At 46.9% G+C, this 14633-nt stretch overlaps 1 protein-coding gene across 1 annotated transcript; it reads left to right on the top strand.

Moving 5' to 3' along the window:
• Window positions 1–459: 459 nt before the first annotated feature.
• Window positions 460–14607, top strand: PPP2CB (protein phosphatase 2 catalytic subunit beta). Its single transcript, XM_069855074.1, has 7 exons — window positions 460–688; window positions 9429–9638; window positions 9885–10058; window positions 10596–10685; window positions 12169–12330; window positions 13167–13285; window positions 13885–14607. Exons 1-7 carry the CDS (start codon window positions 587–589, stop codon window positions 13955–13957), a joined length of 930 nt encoding a protein of 309 aa, XP_069711175.1. The 5' UTR covers window positions 460–586; the 3' UTR covers window positions 13958–14607.
• Window positions 14608–14633: the final 26 nt, after the last annotated feature.

Raw genomic sequence — 14633 nt, 5'->3', positions numbered from 1 at the left:
GTTTGGAGCTGAAAGAGGGGAGATTGAGATGACATATTAGGAAGAAATGTTCTCCTGTGAGGGTGAGGAGGCCCTGGCCCAGGCTGCCCAGAGAAGCCGTGGCTGCCTCATCCCTGGAGGGGTTCAAGGCCAGGCGGGATGGGGCTTGGAGCCCCTGATCCAGTGGGAGCTTTTGCCCTGACACAGGCGCAGGCCTTTGCTGCTGGTCTGTCCCCGTCAGGGCCCCCTGGCTGCCGGGCCCCGGGCTCTCCCGCAAGCAAGGCTCAGGCCGTCCCCACCCCGCCACCCCCGCGGCCGCCATGGTGACGGGCGGGACCCGGAAGTGACGGGACGGGACCACGTGACAGGAAAAGAGGGCGTGACCATAAATGCGCTACGGGCGGGTGGGCGGGGGAACCGGAAGTTGCTGTCGGAGGGGCCGGTGTCACGCGGGGTGGGCGTGCCCGGAAGTGCGCAGCGCGGGAGCCGGGGTAGAAGGGGGGGGGGGCCGCCATTACGCGCTAGCGGGCCTGGGCTCCCGGCTGAGGCGGCGGCGGCGTTAACGCTGGGCCCGGGCCTCGCGGGCCCCGACCCGGCGCCACCGGCCATGGAGGAGAAAGGTTTCGCTAAGGAGCTGGACCAGTGGATCGAGCAGCTGAACGAGTGCCGGCAGCTGAGCGAGAGCCAGGTCCGCAGCCTCTGCGAGAAGGTGAGAGCGCGCCCGGCGTCACCCGCGGCCCGCGGGGGGGATGAGGCGGGGGGCGGCGCTGTGACACCAGATCCACTCCCTGAGCTTCGCTGCGGCGTTCTAGGCAGCCGGCACCCTTTCCCGGGGCACGAGAAGCGAGCTCCATCGACCGTGTGCAGCCAGGCAGCACAGATTGCCCACTTAACTGCATACCTATAATTTTTCCCACAAATCTTATGTATATGCTATTCCTTTCTATTTTTTTTAATGTTTTTATGAAGTATACAAACCTCTTGTTAATTTGGAGCTGTCTCCAGCCCTGCCTGACCTTGCGTTTGAGATGGGGAAAGGCTGCAAGCAGAGGGGATCACAGGAGGCACCTCTGCTCAGCACAGACCACGCTGAACACCAGGTATCATCCGCAAAGAATAAGCAGTGTCTGGAAAAACACAGCCTGGAGGAAACTGTGCTGCCAGAGGGACGTTCTGTCTGACTTTCAAAAAACACAGTTCCTTGGGTGAACTTAATTTTACCTTAGCTTAAGTAAAAAATACTCCACTTTTTGTAACAGTAACTTGCTTCTCCTCACTTCGCTCACCTTGAGGCCATCCTGCTGCCTGTGCTATATGCCTGAGGAGTATTCTTCCTCTGGATACAGTGACAGGGGGTTTCTAGCACCAAAAATGCTATGGTTAGAAGGCTTTTTCACACATACATCCCCTCAATAGTGCATTTATTTTACGTTTTGGCTTTGCATTTGCCTAATTTGATGGGGTGGTGTGTGCAGGGAGAAACCGTGTTCTGTCTTTCAGGGGCCTCACGTTGCTCTTCTCCCTCATCCAGCCTCTCTTTTCTTTCCCACTTTCCCTTTTCTTATCCCATGTTGGGGCTGTCTGTTTGCTTTGTGGCTCTTTCCAGACCTCCACCAGTTCCAAGGGAGTGTGGTGAGAAGGGCTAGTGCTGCAGCAAAGACAGCAGATGTGCTTTGAAGAGTGGGTTAGAGTGTAGTAGCCACATGCTGAAAAGTCAGCCCTGTATCAACAAGGGAACCTTCTGACAGCTGGTGTGTAATCTAGGAAAGCAGGATAAGAGCTGAGCCGTAGCACCGACCCAAACAGAGGCTTACAAGCTGCTGATGGAGACCAAAATAGAAAGAGAAATGGTTGGAGAGAGGGCACTGTTGCTGTTTCAGACTGTGGTTTGGACAGTCCTTTGGCAGATTCCTGCTTGGAATTGTTTAGTGTAGACTGTTAAGAGCCTTTAATTTTTTTCCATCAGGAGAGCGCTCTTTTAACTTGTGCTGGATTTAATCTGGGAAGTTAAACAGCGTTGTGTGAACGCTCCCTCAGTGCTGCAATCTGTGACTGAATTAGGGTTTTCTTGACAAGATGTGGCAGTTAAAGAATTCAAGTGGTGGCAAAGGTAAAAACAAAGTGTACTCTTTCTGTTTACTTCATAGCAGAGACAATTGGTGCACATCAGGTGGTTCTCAGAAGCTCTCGCTTCCTTTCCTGTACGGATTGATAATTATCAGGTGCAGAGGGTAGAGCAGTTAGTTTAGCGCTCTGTTAGCATCATATTGCTGATGGTGAGCATGGCATTGTCACCTGTATGTCTTGCTCAGATCTCTCAGAAGTGGATAATCTCAGAAGTGGAACGTGGTAGAGAGGGTCTGCGCTGGAACCTTGTGATGTGCCAGAGTGCTCAACAGAATCGTAGGAGCCATTTGTTTGAATGCCACAGGCAGAGGCTGCACAGCTGCATCTCAAATCCTGGGTTCAGGTTTGGGCCCCTGACTGCAAGAAGGGCATTGACGAACTGGAGATTTGTCTGGAGAAGGGCAATGGAGCTGTTGTAGGGTCTGGAGCCACAGGGGTTATGAGGAGCAGCTGAGGGACCTGGGACTGTTTAGTCTGGAGAAAAGGAGGCTGAGGGGAGACCTCATCACTCTCCACAGCTCCCTGCAAGGAGGTTGTAGCATCCTGGGCTTTGGTCTCTTCTCCCAAGTAACAAGTCATAGGACAAGAGGAAATGGCCTCATGTAGTGCCAGGGCAGGTTTAGATTGGTTATTATGGAAAATTTCTATACTGAAAAGAGTGATGAAGCACTGGAATAGGCTGCCTGGGGCAGTGGTGGAGTCTCCATCTGTGGAGGGGTTCAGAAAACATGTAGAGGTGGTGCTTTGGGACATGGTTTAGCAGGCACGGTGTGATTGGGCTTGCTGGTTGGATTGGATGACCTTAGAGGTCTTTTCCAAGCTTAATGATTTTATGATTCTGTGACTCCAGGCTCTGCTTTCACCAGTAGTTCTGACATCTAGCTAGCCCCCACCTAGCCTCTGTTTTCTTTCCATTTTCCCGTTTTTATCCCATGATGGACCTGCCTATTTGTGTTGTGACTTTCTCTGGAGCTCCATGGCTTGAAGAGCGGATATGTTTTGAAGAGTGAGTAAGAGCTCTTTGTGGCTGTGCTGTCTCCTGCGTGAGGCTCAGCTAATAAGCCTGAAAGAATTTATTAGCATGATCTGTGCCTTGCTCCACGTGTTTCTGGTTGGGAGCTGCTGTTCTAACCAGCAAGCTGTTACAGAAAACCATCTCTGTTCTTCTCTGGCTGTGTTGTTAATTAAGGAGCTGCTGTGTTTGGAGAAGCTAGAGGACAACGCCAGCAGATTGTGACTGTACCTCAGGACTCACGCAGTAAATAGGGAGAGTGCGTTGCAGCTGGAGGCAGAGAGGGTGTTTGTCCTCCAGGTGACAGGTAGGAACCCTGAATCTGTGGTGCACGGCGTGAAACAAATGTCATCTATCACAGCCCCTCATCCTCGAGGAGTTCTGGTAACTGATGGGAATGACTTGGGATGAAGTGAGTTCTCTGCGATGCTCTTACTTGGCTTTATTCTTAAGTTTGTGGGGAGTGGTGTTATCACACAGCTGGTAGTGGAAAGGATGTGGATGCTTTTGGTGTGAAGCAGCCCTGCCAGAAAGCTGGTTTAGTTTGCTTCCTTGAGATAATATTTGGAGAAACCATTTCCAACCGTGTCTCCTTTTTTAGCACTCCTTTTGTGTGACTAATTTTTAAGCACAACAGTACCTCTTGCCTCAGGTTTAAATGTGTGGTTGTAAAACAAAAAAAAAAAAAAAAAAGAGAGATCTTAAAATCCAAATAAAGGGGGAAAAAACTCCACAAAGAATCAAATCCCAGGTTGGCCTGTGTGGGTAATTCCTGCTTTTAGTTGCTGGCGTAATGCACAGTAATGAGGGAAAGATTGGACATAGATTGGGTTGATGAAAGCACGCCAACTTATTCTGTGCTCTGAAAGCTGTTGAAATGTGCACCTGTAAAAGTCAGCATTCTGTCTTCACCTGCCCAGTTACAACAGCACTTTGGCAGTTAATCAGTCTCGTATTCTTCATGCAGTTAATCAAGATGTCATCTCAAGACAACTTGAGAACACTTGTTTCCCGTTCTGCTGGTCTTTAAAATGAAATCTAGCTAAAATCATGCAGACATTTAAAGCATAATAGAAGGACAAACAATTGTGATCACTGCTGGAGCTTGTAGACGTGAGAAATGTTCCAGCATGCTGGAGAAGTGTGCGTTGGATGTCTTGCATCTCAAACTACTTCTCTTAACGTCATGATCTTGGACTCCCTTTGTGGCGGGAGGTTGTTAAAACCTTTATCCGCTCTCATTAAAAAGGTAGTGAAAATATATAGCATTCTGCCTTGAATTATGTCTGCACCTTGTTGGAGGAGCCGTGGCAGCTTTCTGTGATGGCAGTAGCTTTGAAATTGTTAACTTGGGTACTGACAGCAGGGTAGCACTGGCTGTATCAACTGCTTTTGAACTTCCTCAGGTTGTAACTTGTGTTTTGGACAGTTACAGTCAGGCTAGCAGGCCAAGAAGTTGGATTCATTTAATAGGAAGCGCTCCCAAGTTTGGACATGGAAATCTCAGAATGTTTTAAAGTTCCAGTCTGGTCAGCAAATCAATTCTGGTGCAGGTGAGGGAGTGAAGAGCCATCCTGTTTATCCCAAGGAAAAGAGTTTTTCTCTGAGGAAACAAAATGGGATATGAACGTGGGCAAATAAAAAAGGTTGTCTCTTAAATTAAACACAGACAAGCAACCATCCATGTCCATCTCTCTTTGCAGCTTCTCTTTTCTCCTGTTGTTCTTTGAATGTACAAGAAGGGTTACAGTCTGGTTGCTGTGAGCAGCTTGAGAGCTGTGTGTTGTGAAGTGGTGGGAGGAGAAAGATTCTAATCGCAGATGAAGATGTGCATTTCTTGTACGGGTATTGAATGGTAATTGTAAACTGATTCTTCAAACTGAGCGGCAGGAGCCAGTTGATGCTGTAGGGAGTTTTGCAGGTACTGGCACGTACTTGACCTGTGATGCTTCTGCCCTCCGAGATCATTTCACCTAAGAATAATTGTAGCAGAATGATGTAGCAAGCTCTTCTGTACTAATTGGTGAAATTAGTACAAGTGATGGAGCCAAGTAGCATCCTGGACGCTGTTCAAACCATGAAATTCCAAGTGTTGTGTTATGGCCAGGAACATTTCATCTCCCCAGCGATGACGCTCTTGCTGGGGTGTGCTGGCCCAGGAACCTCTAGGAGCACTGTGCAAGGAGACCTTGACAGTTTCTCTTGCTGTTGATGCTCCACGGTGTCCTCTGCAGCCTCTAAGGGGCAAGAGGGCTCCATCCCTCTAGCTTCCATCTCATTTGGGGAGAAACTAGCTTTTTCTTGTTCAGACTAAGCTCTTTGAGCTTTTAATATCCTCAGCACACTTGTTGATGTAGGAGTTTGGTCTGCTGCAGCTGGTGGAATGATGGTTCAGTTGAATTTTGATCAGAAACTCCATGGCTGGATTCTCCAATTTATGAAGTAACAGCCTCTTCGGGTCATACTGAGCTTATGATACAGTAACTGGATCTTGCAGGAGGAGCTGAGTTTCTGTGCTTTCAAAGCATGTTGTGTGCAAAGCTGCTGCCAGACGTCTTTGGTTTTCTCTAGAGAAAGCACAGTGCTTGAAATCTGCCTCCTGATGGAATCATAATCCCCTCACCCATGGAATCGGCCTACACAATTATCGCAGACAAATCTGAATGGCATGGTAGTTGATGTGGATTTGATTGTTAAGCCTCTCCCAGAGGGATTAGCCTCCTGGTGGTCTTGATGGTAGTCTCAAAGCCATCTCAAGTTTCAGAGCAGCTCATTAACAGGTTACTTCAAAGCCCGCAGACCGCTCATTTTCCTCTTGTGAAGACAACATGGTAAATTATTGGGATGTGCATTCTCCAGCATCCCTCCACATGGGCTGAGGACTGAACAGCAGATGAGCTTGTGTTCCGGTGTACAGAGTTGATCTACAGAGTCTAAAGCTGGGAAGGAGAAGGCAGTTGAAATGATGGGCAAGCTCCCTGCCGACAAACAGTCTACGCTTCAAAGTAATTTTGAGCACAGGCATGGTAACAACTACACGTAATGGAGGTTTATTTAATAAAAATACCTAAAAGGTGCTGCTTTTTAGTCTGACCTGGATATAATTTTCAGCCAAAAGAATTGGGACACAGGCTTTGGAAAGTTGATAACGTTAGTTGCCATTTTCTGAAACTATGGTATCTTAAATATGACTTTAAGTCATAGTTATTTAACAGCCTTCTCAAGTAAGTAGCTGATGATAACAACTTCCTTGCATGAGAGTATTTTACCCCTGTTTTGTGATGGTGGTTTTTTTATCTTTAAGTCATTTAACTTGAGCACTAGCTCTGCATAGCACGACATGCAGGCAGATTGCACTGGTCTGTTGCCACTTTTCTGGGATGTTTCTTATGATGCTTAAGGTCTTGTTCTGCATGGAGGGAGTCATGTGAGGGTAAACTTCTGTGGCCACCCCAGCGCGGCTCCCAAGGCTGATCTGAACCAGCTCTGCAGCGTTAAATCAACAGACTTAATCTATTAATGTGCATATAGGTTTGTCTGCATAGTAAGGTAAAATAGGCTGCACAGGTACAGCTGATAGACAGCTTAGGGAGCTGCTACTTTTCAGCTGCTAGCTCCTTCTCTCTCCTGAGAGGGGCATCTAGATTCTCCTAGTATTGAAATTTTGGGATTCAGGCTGGCCTGCCTCCTGGGGTGCATTTAACCTGAGTATTTTCACCCTAGTACTGTGCAAAAGGAACATTTCACTGTTGCCTGTGCTGCTTTCCCTGTACACGTTCTCAAGATGGGTGCATGGGTTTTCTGGGCACATCAGAGAGGAGGAGAGCGGTTGAGACACTCTTGAGTATGTGTGATACCCAGTGTCCTGCCTCCCCAGGGGCCTGAAGGAAGCACGTTTCTTTTTATGCGTCTAGGAGGGGAGCGGTATGTGTGATACGAAAAGGCAGAAAACACCTTGCACCTTTTGTGGCCAGGTTAGCTCCAGCTTACAACAAAACCCCATCTGTTGCTGTTTGGAACAGTCAGAACGCACTGAGCTGCTGTTTTGTAGCTCTGCGTTACAGTTTTCTCTCACAGAAGGCAGAAGCTGTCAGAAGGCACTATAGATGCCTTTAAAGATAGGTGAACAGAGCTGAGCAGTACTATTGAGCTCAAAGATACAATGCGATGAGCAGTTTCCAGTCATTTTAGAACTGCAAGGTGAACCCCACATCATCAAGCCTACACGCAGGCTGTGTCTTTGAGGATCAGGGTCACATCCCTCAGGTTACATGCCGTGCAAGGGGCACACTGTATGATTGCCAAGCTCTTCACTGCTCAGGTTTTGATTATTCTTTCCAAATATGTGCTTATCCCTAAGAGGGGCAATACAGCTAACATTGGAAGGTGAACACAGGCATCCTCGCTGAGGATGTCCTTGGTAAGCAGCTTCTCCCTGGTAGCAGCAGGTGGGAACTCTGTCATCCTGAGCTAAGTGACTCGGCAATGAATAGCCAGATCATCACCTGCTGGTGGCTGTTCAGCACCTGTGATCTTTCATCCCTTTTGTCCAGATCGGACCAAACCTATCTGTGGGTGTTCTCCATGCCTCCGATGTGCCTGGAGTGCTGATCTGCATCAGCTGACGAGCTGGAGGCAGCAAAACAGACATGGTATTTGATAGAGATAATAAGGTAATGCAGATAGGCTATGTTACGTGGCTGTAATTAGCAGAGAAACTGCTGGGTGTAGAGGAAAAGATGACTAAATCTGGGGATGCCATCCCTCCATCTGTGGTCATTTTGTTGCCAGCTGGGTATGGCCAGGGAAGCTGGTTGTTGCACTGTACGTATAAATTGCCTTTGACTTTGCTTTTCCAGTTGTATGTGATCTGCCTTTAGAAGTTGTTAAACTGTCGTGCTTGGAAGATGCTGGAAATCTGACAGTCAAAAAGTGCTCTGGGCAAGAGAAGTGCCTCTTGCCTTTGCAGTGGTGTTCTGGCCTGGGTTAGTGAAGTGAAGCCTGGGAATACTTGTTTTCATTGGTAGCTCAAGCAGAAAAAAGGAATAGCCACCTGTGCAAGGGAAATGGATTTGTAAGTTCCCAGATGTTCTGGGAACGTGCAGAGAAGATTTCCTTCCGTGACATACAGCTCCAGTCATCTTGAACTCACTGCAGTGCAATCTGAAAGCACAGCACCTCCAGGGAGCAGGGGCAGCCCCATCAACCACCAGCACTGGTGCTCGCCTTGGTTATTGTTTGGCAGCAAACACAGCTCAGCTCATCCGGGGCCATAAGCAATTGCCCAGCATTTCTGCCAGACAAGCTGCTTTGCCACGAGCAGCCTTTCTTCATCTCCATTCTGCCATCACAGGGTGAACTGGCTTTTTTGACATGGAACAAACACGGTGTTGCGTGGCATGGACCTGCTGCTACGAAACCCTGGTCTTGGGAGAGTGCCTAAGGTTTATGGGTGTGCAGCAATGAGAGGAAGCCTGAAGGGTCCCAGGGGAGAAAGGCAGCGAGGAGCAGCTGTTGGTGTTGGCAGAAGGGTTGTTCCAGCTTGCTGCTGTGTTGCCAGCAAAGGTGGCAATGTGAATGGTTCCACATGGCTGTGTGGGATTGAGAACAATCCGCTGAGCAGCTGGGATGGTAGTCAGACTGAAATGTGGCAGGAGGGAGTCTGTCTGTAAGTGCATCATTGCAAGTCAGATGACTTCTGTTGCAACTCTAGGAGGTCATAGTTCTCTTACTAGTGTAAGTATCAAACAATATACCGAGTTTTATGCCTGCTTTTGCAAATCAGGTTGTTCGGAAAGCCCTTGTAGTTGCCTGGGTGGTGTGTCAAAATCAGTATGTTAAAAAAAAAAAAAAAAATCAGTCGTGCTTAAGAAGATAACGTCTGCCCATGATGCTAATGAAACTTACTGGTGCAGTGCATGGTCTTGTCCGCACTTGGGAAGTGTTTGGAAGCAGCACAGGATTCATGAGTGAACCCCAGCAGTGATAGAAGTGCAGGTCTTCACACTGCTTCATTGTAGGGGAGGCTGGGAATTAACTTGCTTGCCTACATCTTTGAATTTGTCAGTTCTTGTGGTACAATAAGATCTTAATGACCTGACTTCAGAGTAGCAAACTTGCTTTTGTTTTTGCTGCAGGGATTTGTAAGATGCACTTTGCCTTTTCTTACCCAACAAGCTGTTTTTCCTGAGGTCAGCTTGAGCCACCGGAGTGAAATTGTGTTTCCAATGAGAAAGCAATGGAATAACATCTGTGTCTGTTTAGAGGGGAGATTCCTACCTTTTTGTTCTAAATGTGTTTTTCTTGCTAGGCTAAAGAAATTCTTACAAAGGAATCAAATGTGCAGGAGGTACGTTGCCCCGTCACCGTCTGTGGGGATGTCCACGGTCAATTCCACGATCTTATGGAACTCTTTAGAATCGGTGGAAAGTCTCCAGACACAAATTACCTGTTCATGGGAGACTACGTGGACAGAGGCTATTACTCCGTGGAAACGGTCACTCTTCTAGTAGCGTTAAAGGTATGGTCTGACATATTTTCTAGAGCAGCTTTTGGCAAAACCGCATTTTTGTGGAGTTTTGAAAGAATTCCCCTTCCCATTGTCATCGCTCTTGGCGTGAGCAACACAGATGTAAACTGAAATGCATTGAATGTACTATTCTATAAGAGCCGCACACTTGACTGCTGTTTGAAATGTTCTGTTACTGTTTCTTTTCATGCTGATGGTACAAGTCTTGTGTTAAAGAACAGTTTTCTTTGTCGATAGGTGCGTTACCCAGAGCGCATCACAATACTGAGGGGCAATCACGAAAGCAGACAAATTACACAAGTATATGGCTTTTATGACGAATGTCTGCGAAAGTACGGCAACGCCAACGTCTGGAAGTATTTCACAGATCTGTTTGATTATCTTCCACTTACAGCTCTAGTAGATGGCCAGGTAAGCCTTGAAAAAAGGAAAACACTCTGTTTCGTAGAATTATGCCGACTGTTTTGAACAGACTCATGAACAGACTCAAACAAGCTCCCTTGACTTGTAATCTTAATTTGTTTGAAGCTTTGCTACTTACTCTGTGGGTTGAGGAAGAATTTATTGAGGTGTTAATATAAATTGATGGTGCAGGAAGGCTTTTGATTCTGCTGCTGAAGGAATGGCAGGGTGTTACAGGTATGGTTTATTATAAATGACTGCTCAACAAGTGGGGATCCCTTCATTAGTTGAATTGTAGCTGTGAGGCAAGATATGCTTGAAACAGAAGGCATGGCATCTTTGCTGTCGCTCAGACCTCTCTATGCAAGGTGCAGCCTTTTAGCTTTGTTTCCTTCTGCGGGAATTAAATTTGGTTTCTGTGCTGCAAGTGCAAGACAACTAAAATTGAAAAAGAATCATAACGGAATTAAAAATGGCTGTTTCTGAGATCAGTCTTCCTGTAACAATATGCACTGAATGGATTGCTCTTTGTCTTTACCGGAACAGATATTCTGTCTCCATGGTGGCCTCTCTCCATCCATAGATACACTGGATCATATCAGGGCTCTGGACCGCCTGCAGGAAGTTCCACATGAGGTAACCTGAAAGGGAATGCATCATAAATTTAAATATCTGTTAGAGGATATGTAGCCTCATATCAAAATGCATTTAAATGGTGAGACACGTGGTCACACAGCAAATTACTGCCTTTCTGAGAGCTAGAGCAGATGAACGTACACTTGGGCAAAACACACACAAGTCAATGTTCTTTGGTTACAGCAATCCACAAAAGGAGAGCTCTGGGGGTTTCACAGCTGTTTTTCACAGAGTTACTGGATTGTTTTGCCTGGCACGCTGACTCAAAGGATGGTATTTGGCAGGAGAAGGTGTTTACTACCTTCAGCCTCATTACAGTCTTGCTTGTGAACAGGCAGCACCACGTGAGTGTGTGTTGTGTCACCATCCCTTTTCCCCAGCCATTCCTTTCTTCTGTTGTGCTTTCAAGGGGGGCTGAGATCAGGACTGAAAAAGCCTCTTTCTGAGCTCCTAGGGTGGTAAATGGCTCCTCTGTGTTGAGTGGCTGGGTCTTACCAATGGGCTTAAACCATCCCTCATTAAAATGACCTGCTTGTCCTTGAACATCTTCGGTGCAACAACAGGAACAATGAAGCAAGGTTTACCTGAGACTTCCAAAAACCTGAAATAAGCTGTGTAATTCACTCCCAGAGTCAGGGGGCTGCCTGGTGGAACATCCACCTGCAGTTAAGTGTAAGGATTCTCTTGTTGCTCTGGAGTTTTCCCAGTTCTGTGCTGCATATTTGCATGCTAAAATCCAGCTGTCCTGAGGAGTCCCACATGTAGTGGGGGTGATCCCTCCCGCAGAGCTCCCACGGGTGGGTGGGAATCAGCAGCAGGCTTGCATAGATACTAGAGTGTCTTTGCTGCCCCATAAGAGCTCAGTGAGAAGAGCTACTGAGCTGCTTCTGTGGCTGTTAGAAGGTGTTCACTAGGATATTTTTGAGTAAGTCCAACAATAGACTGTTTAGGAGAGGAAGTGAAATTAATACCCTGCTAGAAGGGCTGCTGGAAGTTTTGACATCAGTATCTGGAACAGTTCATTCGTAGCCTCCTATGGGTCATTTCCCTGTCCTTCCTTCATTGTAGCTTGGCTGCACCAATGAACCCATTGTGTATCCTTGGATGTGCACACCTTCTCACATCCTTTTATTATTAGACTGAGAGTCGGGAGTGAGAACAGTGATCTACTCCCCGTGTCTTTGCATCTCTGACTAGCTGAGGTGAAATGGTAAGTGGTGTGTGTGGAAGAGGAGCTGGGAACAGCTTTCTGGTTGTGTGGACTCCTCTCAGTCAGCTGTGTGTTCCATTTCTTTGAGAAGGATGCCAGCCGATCAAGTGAGCAACTAGCCATTATTATGTGTGTTAAATAAACTCAAGTGCCTTGTGCAGAGAAGGACGCGCCTTCGGTCTTTTTACTGTAAATAAAATATATTTTAAAAGTGGTTTTTAATTTTTTTGGTTTTGCTAGTGATCTAATGCAGAGCACTTAATCTCTTTCAAGGGTCCTATGTGTGATCTGTTATGGTCGGATCCGGATGATCGTGGCGGCTGGGGTATATCTCCACGTGGTGCTGGCTACACCTTTGGACAAGACATTTCTGAAACATTTAACCACGCCAATGGTCTCACACTGGTCTCCCGTGCTCACCAACTGGTCATGGAGGTAGGGCAAATGCTCTGCTAGCTGGGGCTAACAAAACATGGTGTGATTCTCATCTCCTCTGTGACAGCTTCTGCTGATGGGTGCCCATGAGCTGACACCAAAATATTGTGCAGGAAAACATCAAGGAGAGACTTGAGTCATGTGAAAACAACAAGGAACAGAAAATTATGTGCTTTGACGTGCGATCTGAGCAAGGGGATGTTCTGCCCTTTCACCCTGACACGGAAAAATCGCCGAAGGGACCTGGTCACTCTGCATTTGTGGGAGTAATAATCTCCTTACAGGCTGACTGCTCTACTTAGACTGCTGCCATGTTAAGCAGGCTGTCCTATAATACTTGGCAGTCAGATGTGACGGAGATTAAGCCATGATTTTGGCTGTTGATAGGCTATTCTTGGATGTCTTGCTGGAAAAACGCCAGGTGGGTCAATGGAGCAGATATATTTTTAAAGTCTAATTCAAGGAGATCCCACCAGAAGTACTGCGTGTCAGAAGTCGCTTGCATCCAGCAGGCAAATCCTCGTTTGTGGTGGATGAAAGCTGAAGGCATGCGTAAAAATCTCTAGGTTTCTTTGCAGTGCAATCCGTAATTTGTGTATAAAAAAGATAAACGCAGGAGTGAAGAGTGGCTAATGAGGGGTCAAAGCTGGTTTTGTTGTGTCACGACTGCATGTTCTTGCAGCAGAGCATGTCTTTTAAAGTAAAATAAAGTCAGTTGGAAGTACTTACGAGAAGTCTCCGGTTTCGCAAATGCCTTGGATCATTTCAGGCCACAAGAGGAACTTGGGACGGGCTGAGGTTTGAGGTTTAACAGAGACCTTCTCTTTTTCTGGCAGGGTTATAACTGGTGCCATGACCGAAATGTGGTTACCATTTTCAGTGCGCCCAATTACTGCTATCGTTGTGGGAACCAGGCTGCTATCATGGAACTAGATGACACTTTAAAATATTCCTTGTGAGTAACTGGCTCGGGCTGTTCTCTCTTCCTAACTGTTCTTATTGTTGGGAATGTCTGATCCTTTCTCTTTTGTGAAAAGCCAGCTCAAACCACTCTGGAATTAACGTTGTGTGCTCTACCTGCAAGGAATATCTAAAAATAAGCAGTGAGTTTAAGCTCTTAAAAGCTTCTCTTGGGTACTGCATTATCTCCAACTCAGCAGAGAGCCAGGAAGAGAAGCTTCTGTGTTTTCTTAATCCCTCTGTTGCCCAGGCTCAATAGATAGAGCAAAGACAGATTGATTTTGGTATTTATTTTTATTTTTGATAGCACCAGGCTTTGTAAAGGGACGTGAGAGAGTCTGAACTTTGTGTTCAGCTGAGCCTGTGCCAAAGTAGCGATGGGTTGCTAGGTGGTGTTCACTCTGCAAGCTGCATTTCGACCAACTGATGAATTTTATCTCCCATGGATGCTCTGTTTGGGACCCGGGACGTTTTACGTGGAAGCAGCTGGGCTGAGTAAAACAATAACAGCAGGAGGGCAAGTCTAGTATTTATTGTGGCAACAGAAAATACCTTGTGGAGGAGGGAAAAATGATCTTTTGTTCTTCCCTGCAGCCTCCAGTTTGACCCAGCACCTCGCCGTGGAGAGCCCCACGTTACCCGCCGTACCCCAGACTACTTCCTATAAACCTTTCCTAACCTTTGTAGAAGGAAATACACCTGGCATTTTAAGAGTGACAACATTTACACGTTTCTGTAAGAAATCGGGGTTCGTCTCAACTCGGAAATCCCCACCATGGACCAAAATGTGCCATATAGAGGGCGAAGAGCGCTTAGCACAACTTGAGACTGAATACCTTACAACACTATGTCTATCCTATCCCCATCGGTCTGACGGTCGGTTTGCCTGCTGTGTTTGTAGTCATTGTTTTTCTCCTGGACTGCTCAGAGCGGGAACGGTAACGCTAATAACACTTCTGTCTCCTTTGCCGCTTCTCGGTCGGTTTTTAGTTCTAGTGTTTAACTGGCATGAGTTACGATTTTCTGAGGGAAATGCACACTAACTTCTTCCCCCCCCCCTTTTATTTCATTGAGAGACCGATCCACTTAACTGGAGAAAGGAAGGAATTCCTGCTTGGGAGTACGTTGTCATAACACAGATAAAAGCGTTCCCTTTTTCGCCCGGTTCCCATTCTGTGTCGCTCCTGCCTTTTATTTTTATTATGTTTGTTTTTACCCCCCCTCCTCCTTTCTCCCCTTTGTATATTTTTCCCCGGAAGTGCTTGCGATCCTCCTGGCTGTACCTGAAACAATAAACTTGCCCTTTGTCAGCCCCAAGATGTGGTGCAAGTGGCTGGGGGCGT

Source organism: Phaenicophaeus curvirostris, chromosome 4, assembly GCF_032191515.1.
Source record: "Phaenicophaeus curvirostris isolate KB17595 chromosome 4, BPBGC_Pcur_1.0, whole genome shotgun sequence".
NCBI lineage: Eukaryota > Metazoa > Chordata > Aves > Cuculiformes > Cuculidae > Phaenicophaeus > Phaenicophaeus curvirostris.
The sequence above is the reverse complement of the archived record's forward strand: the minus strand, read 5'-3'. Positions and strand labels throughout refer to the sequence as shown.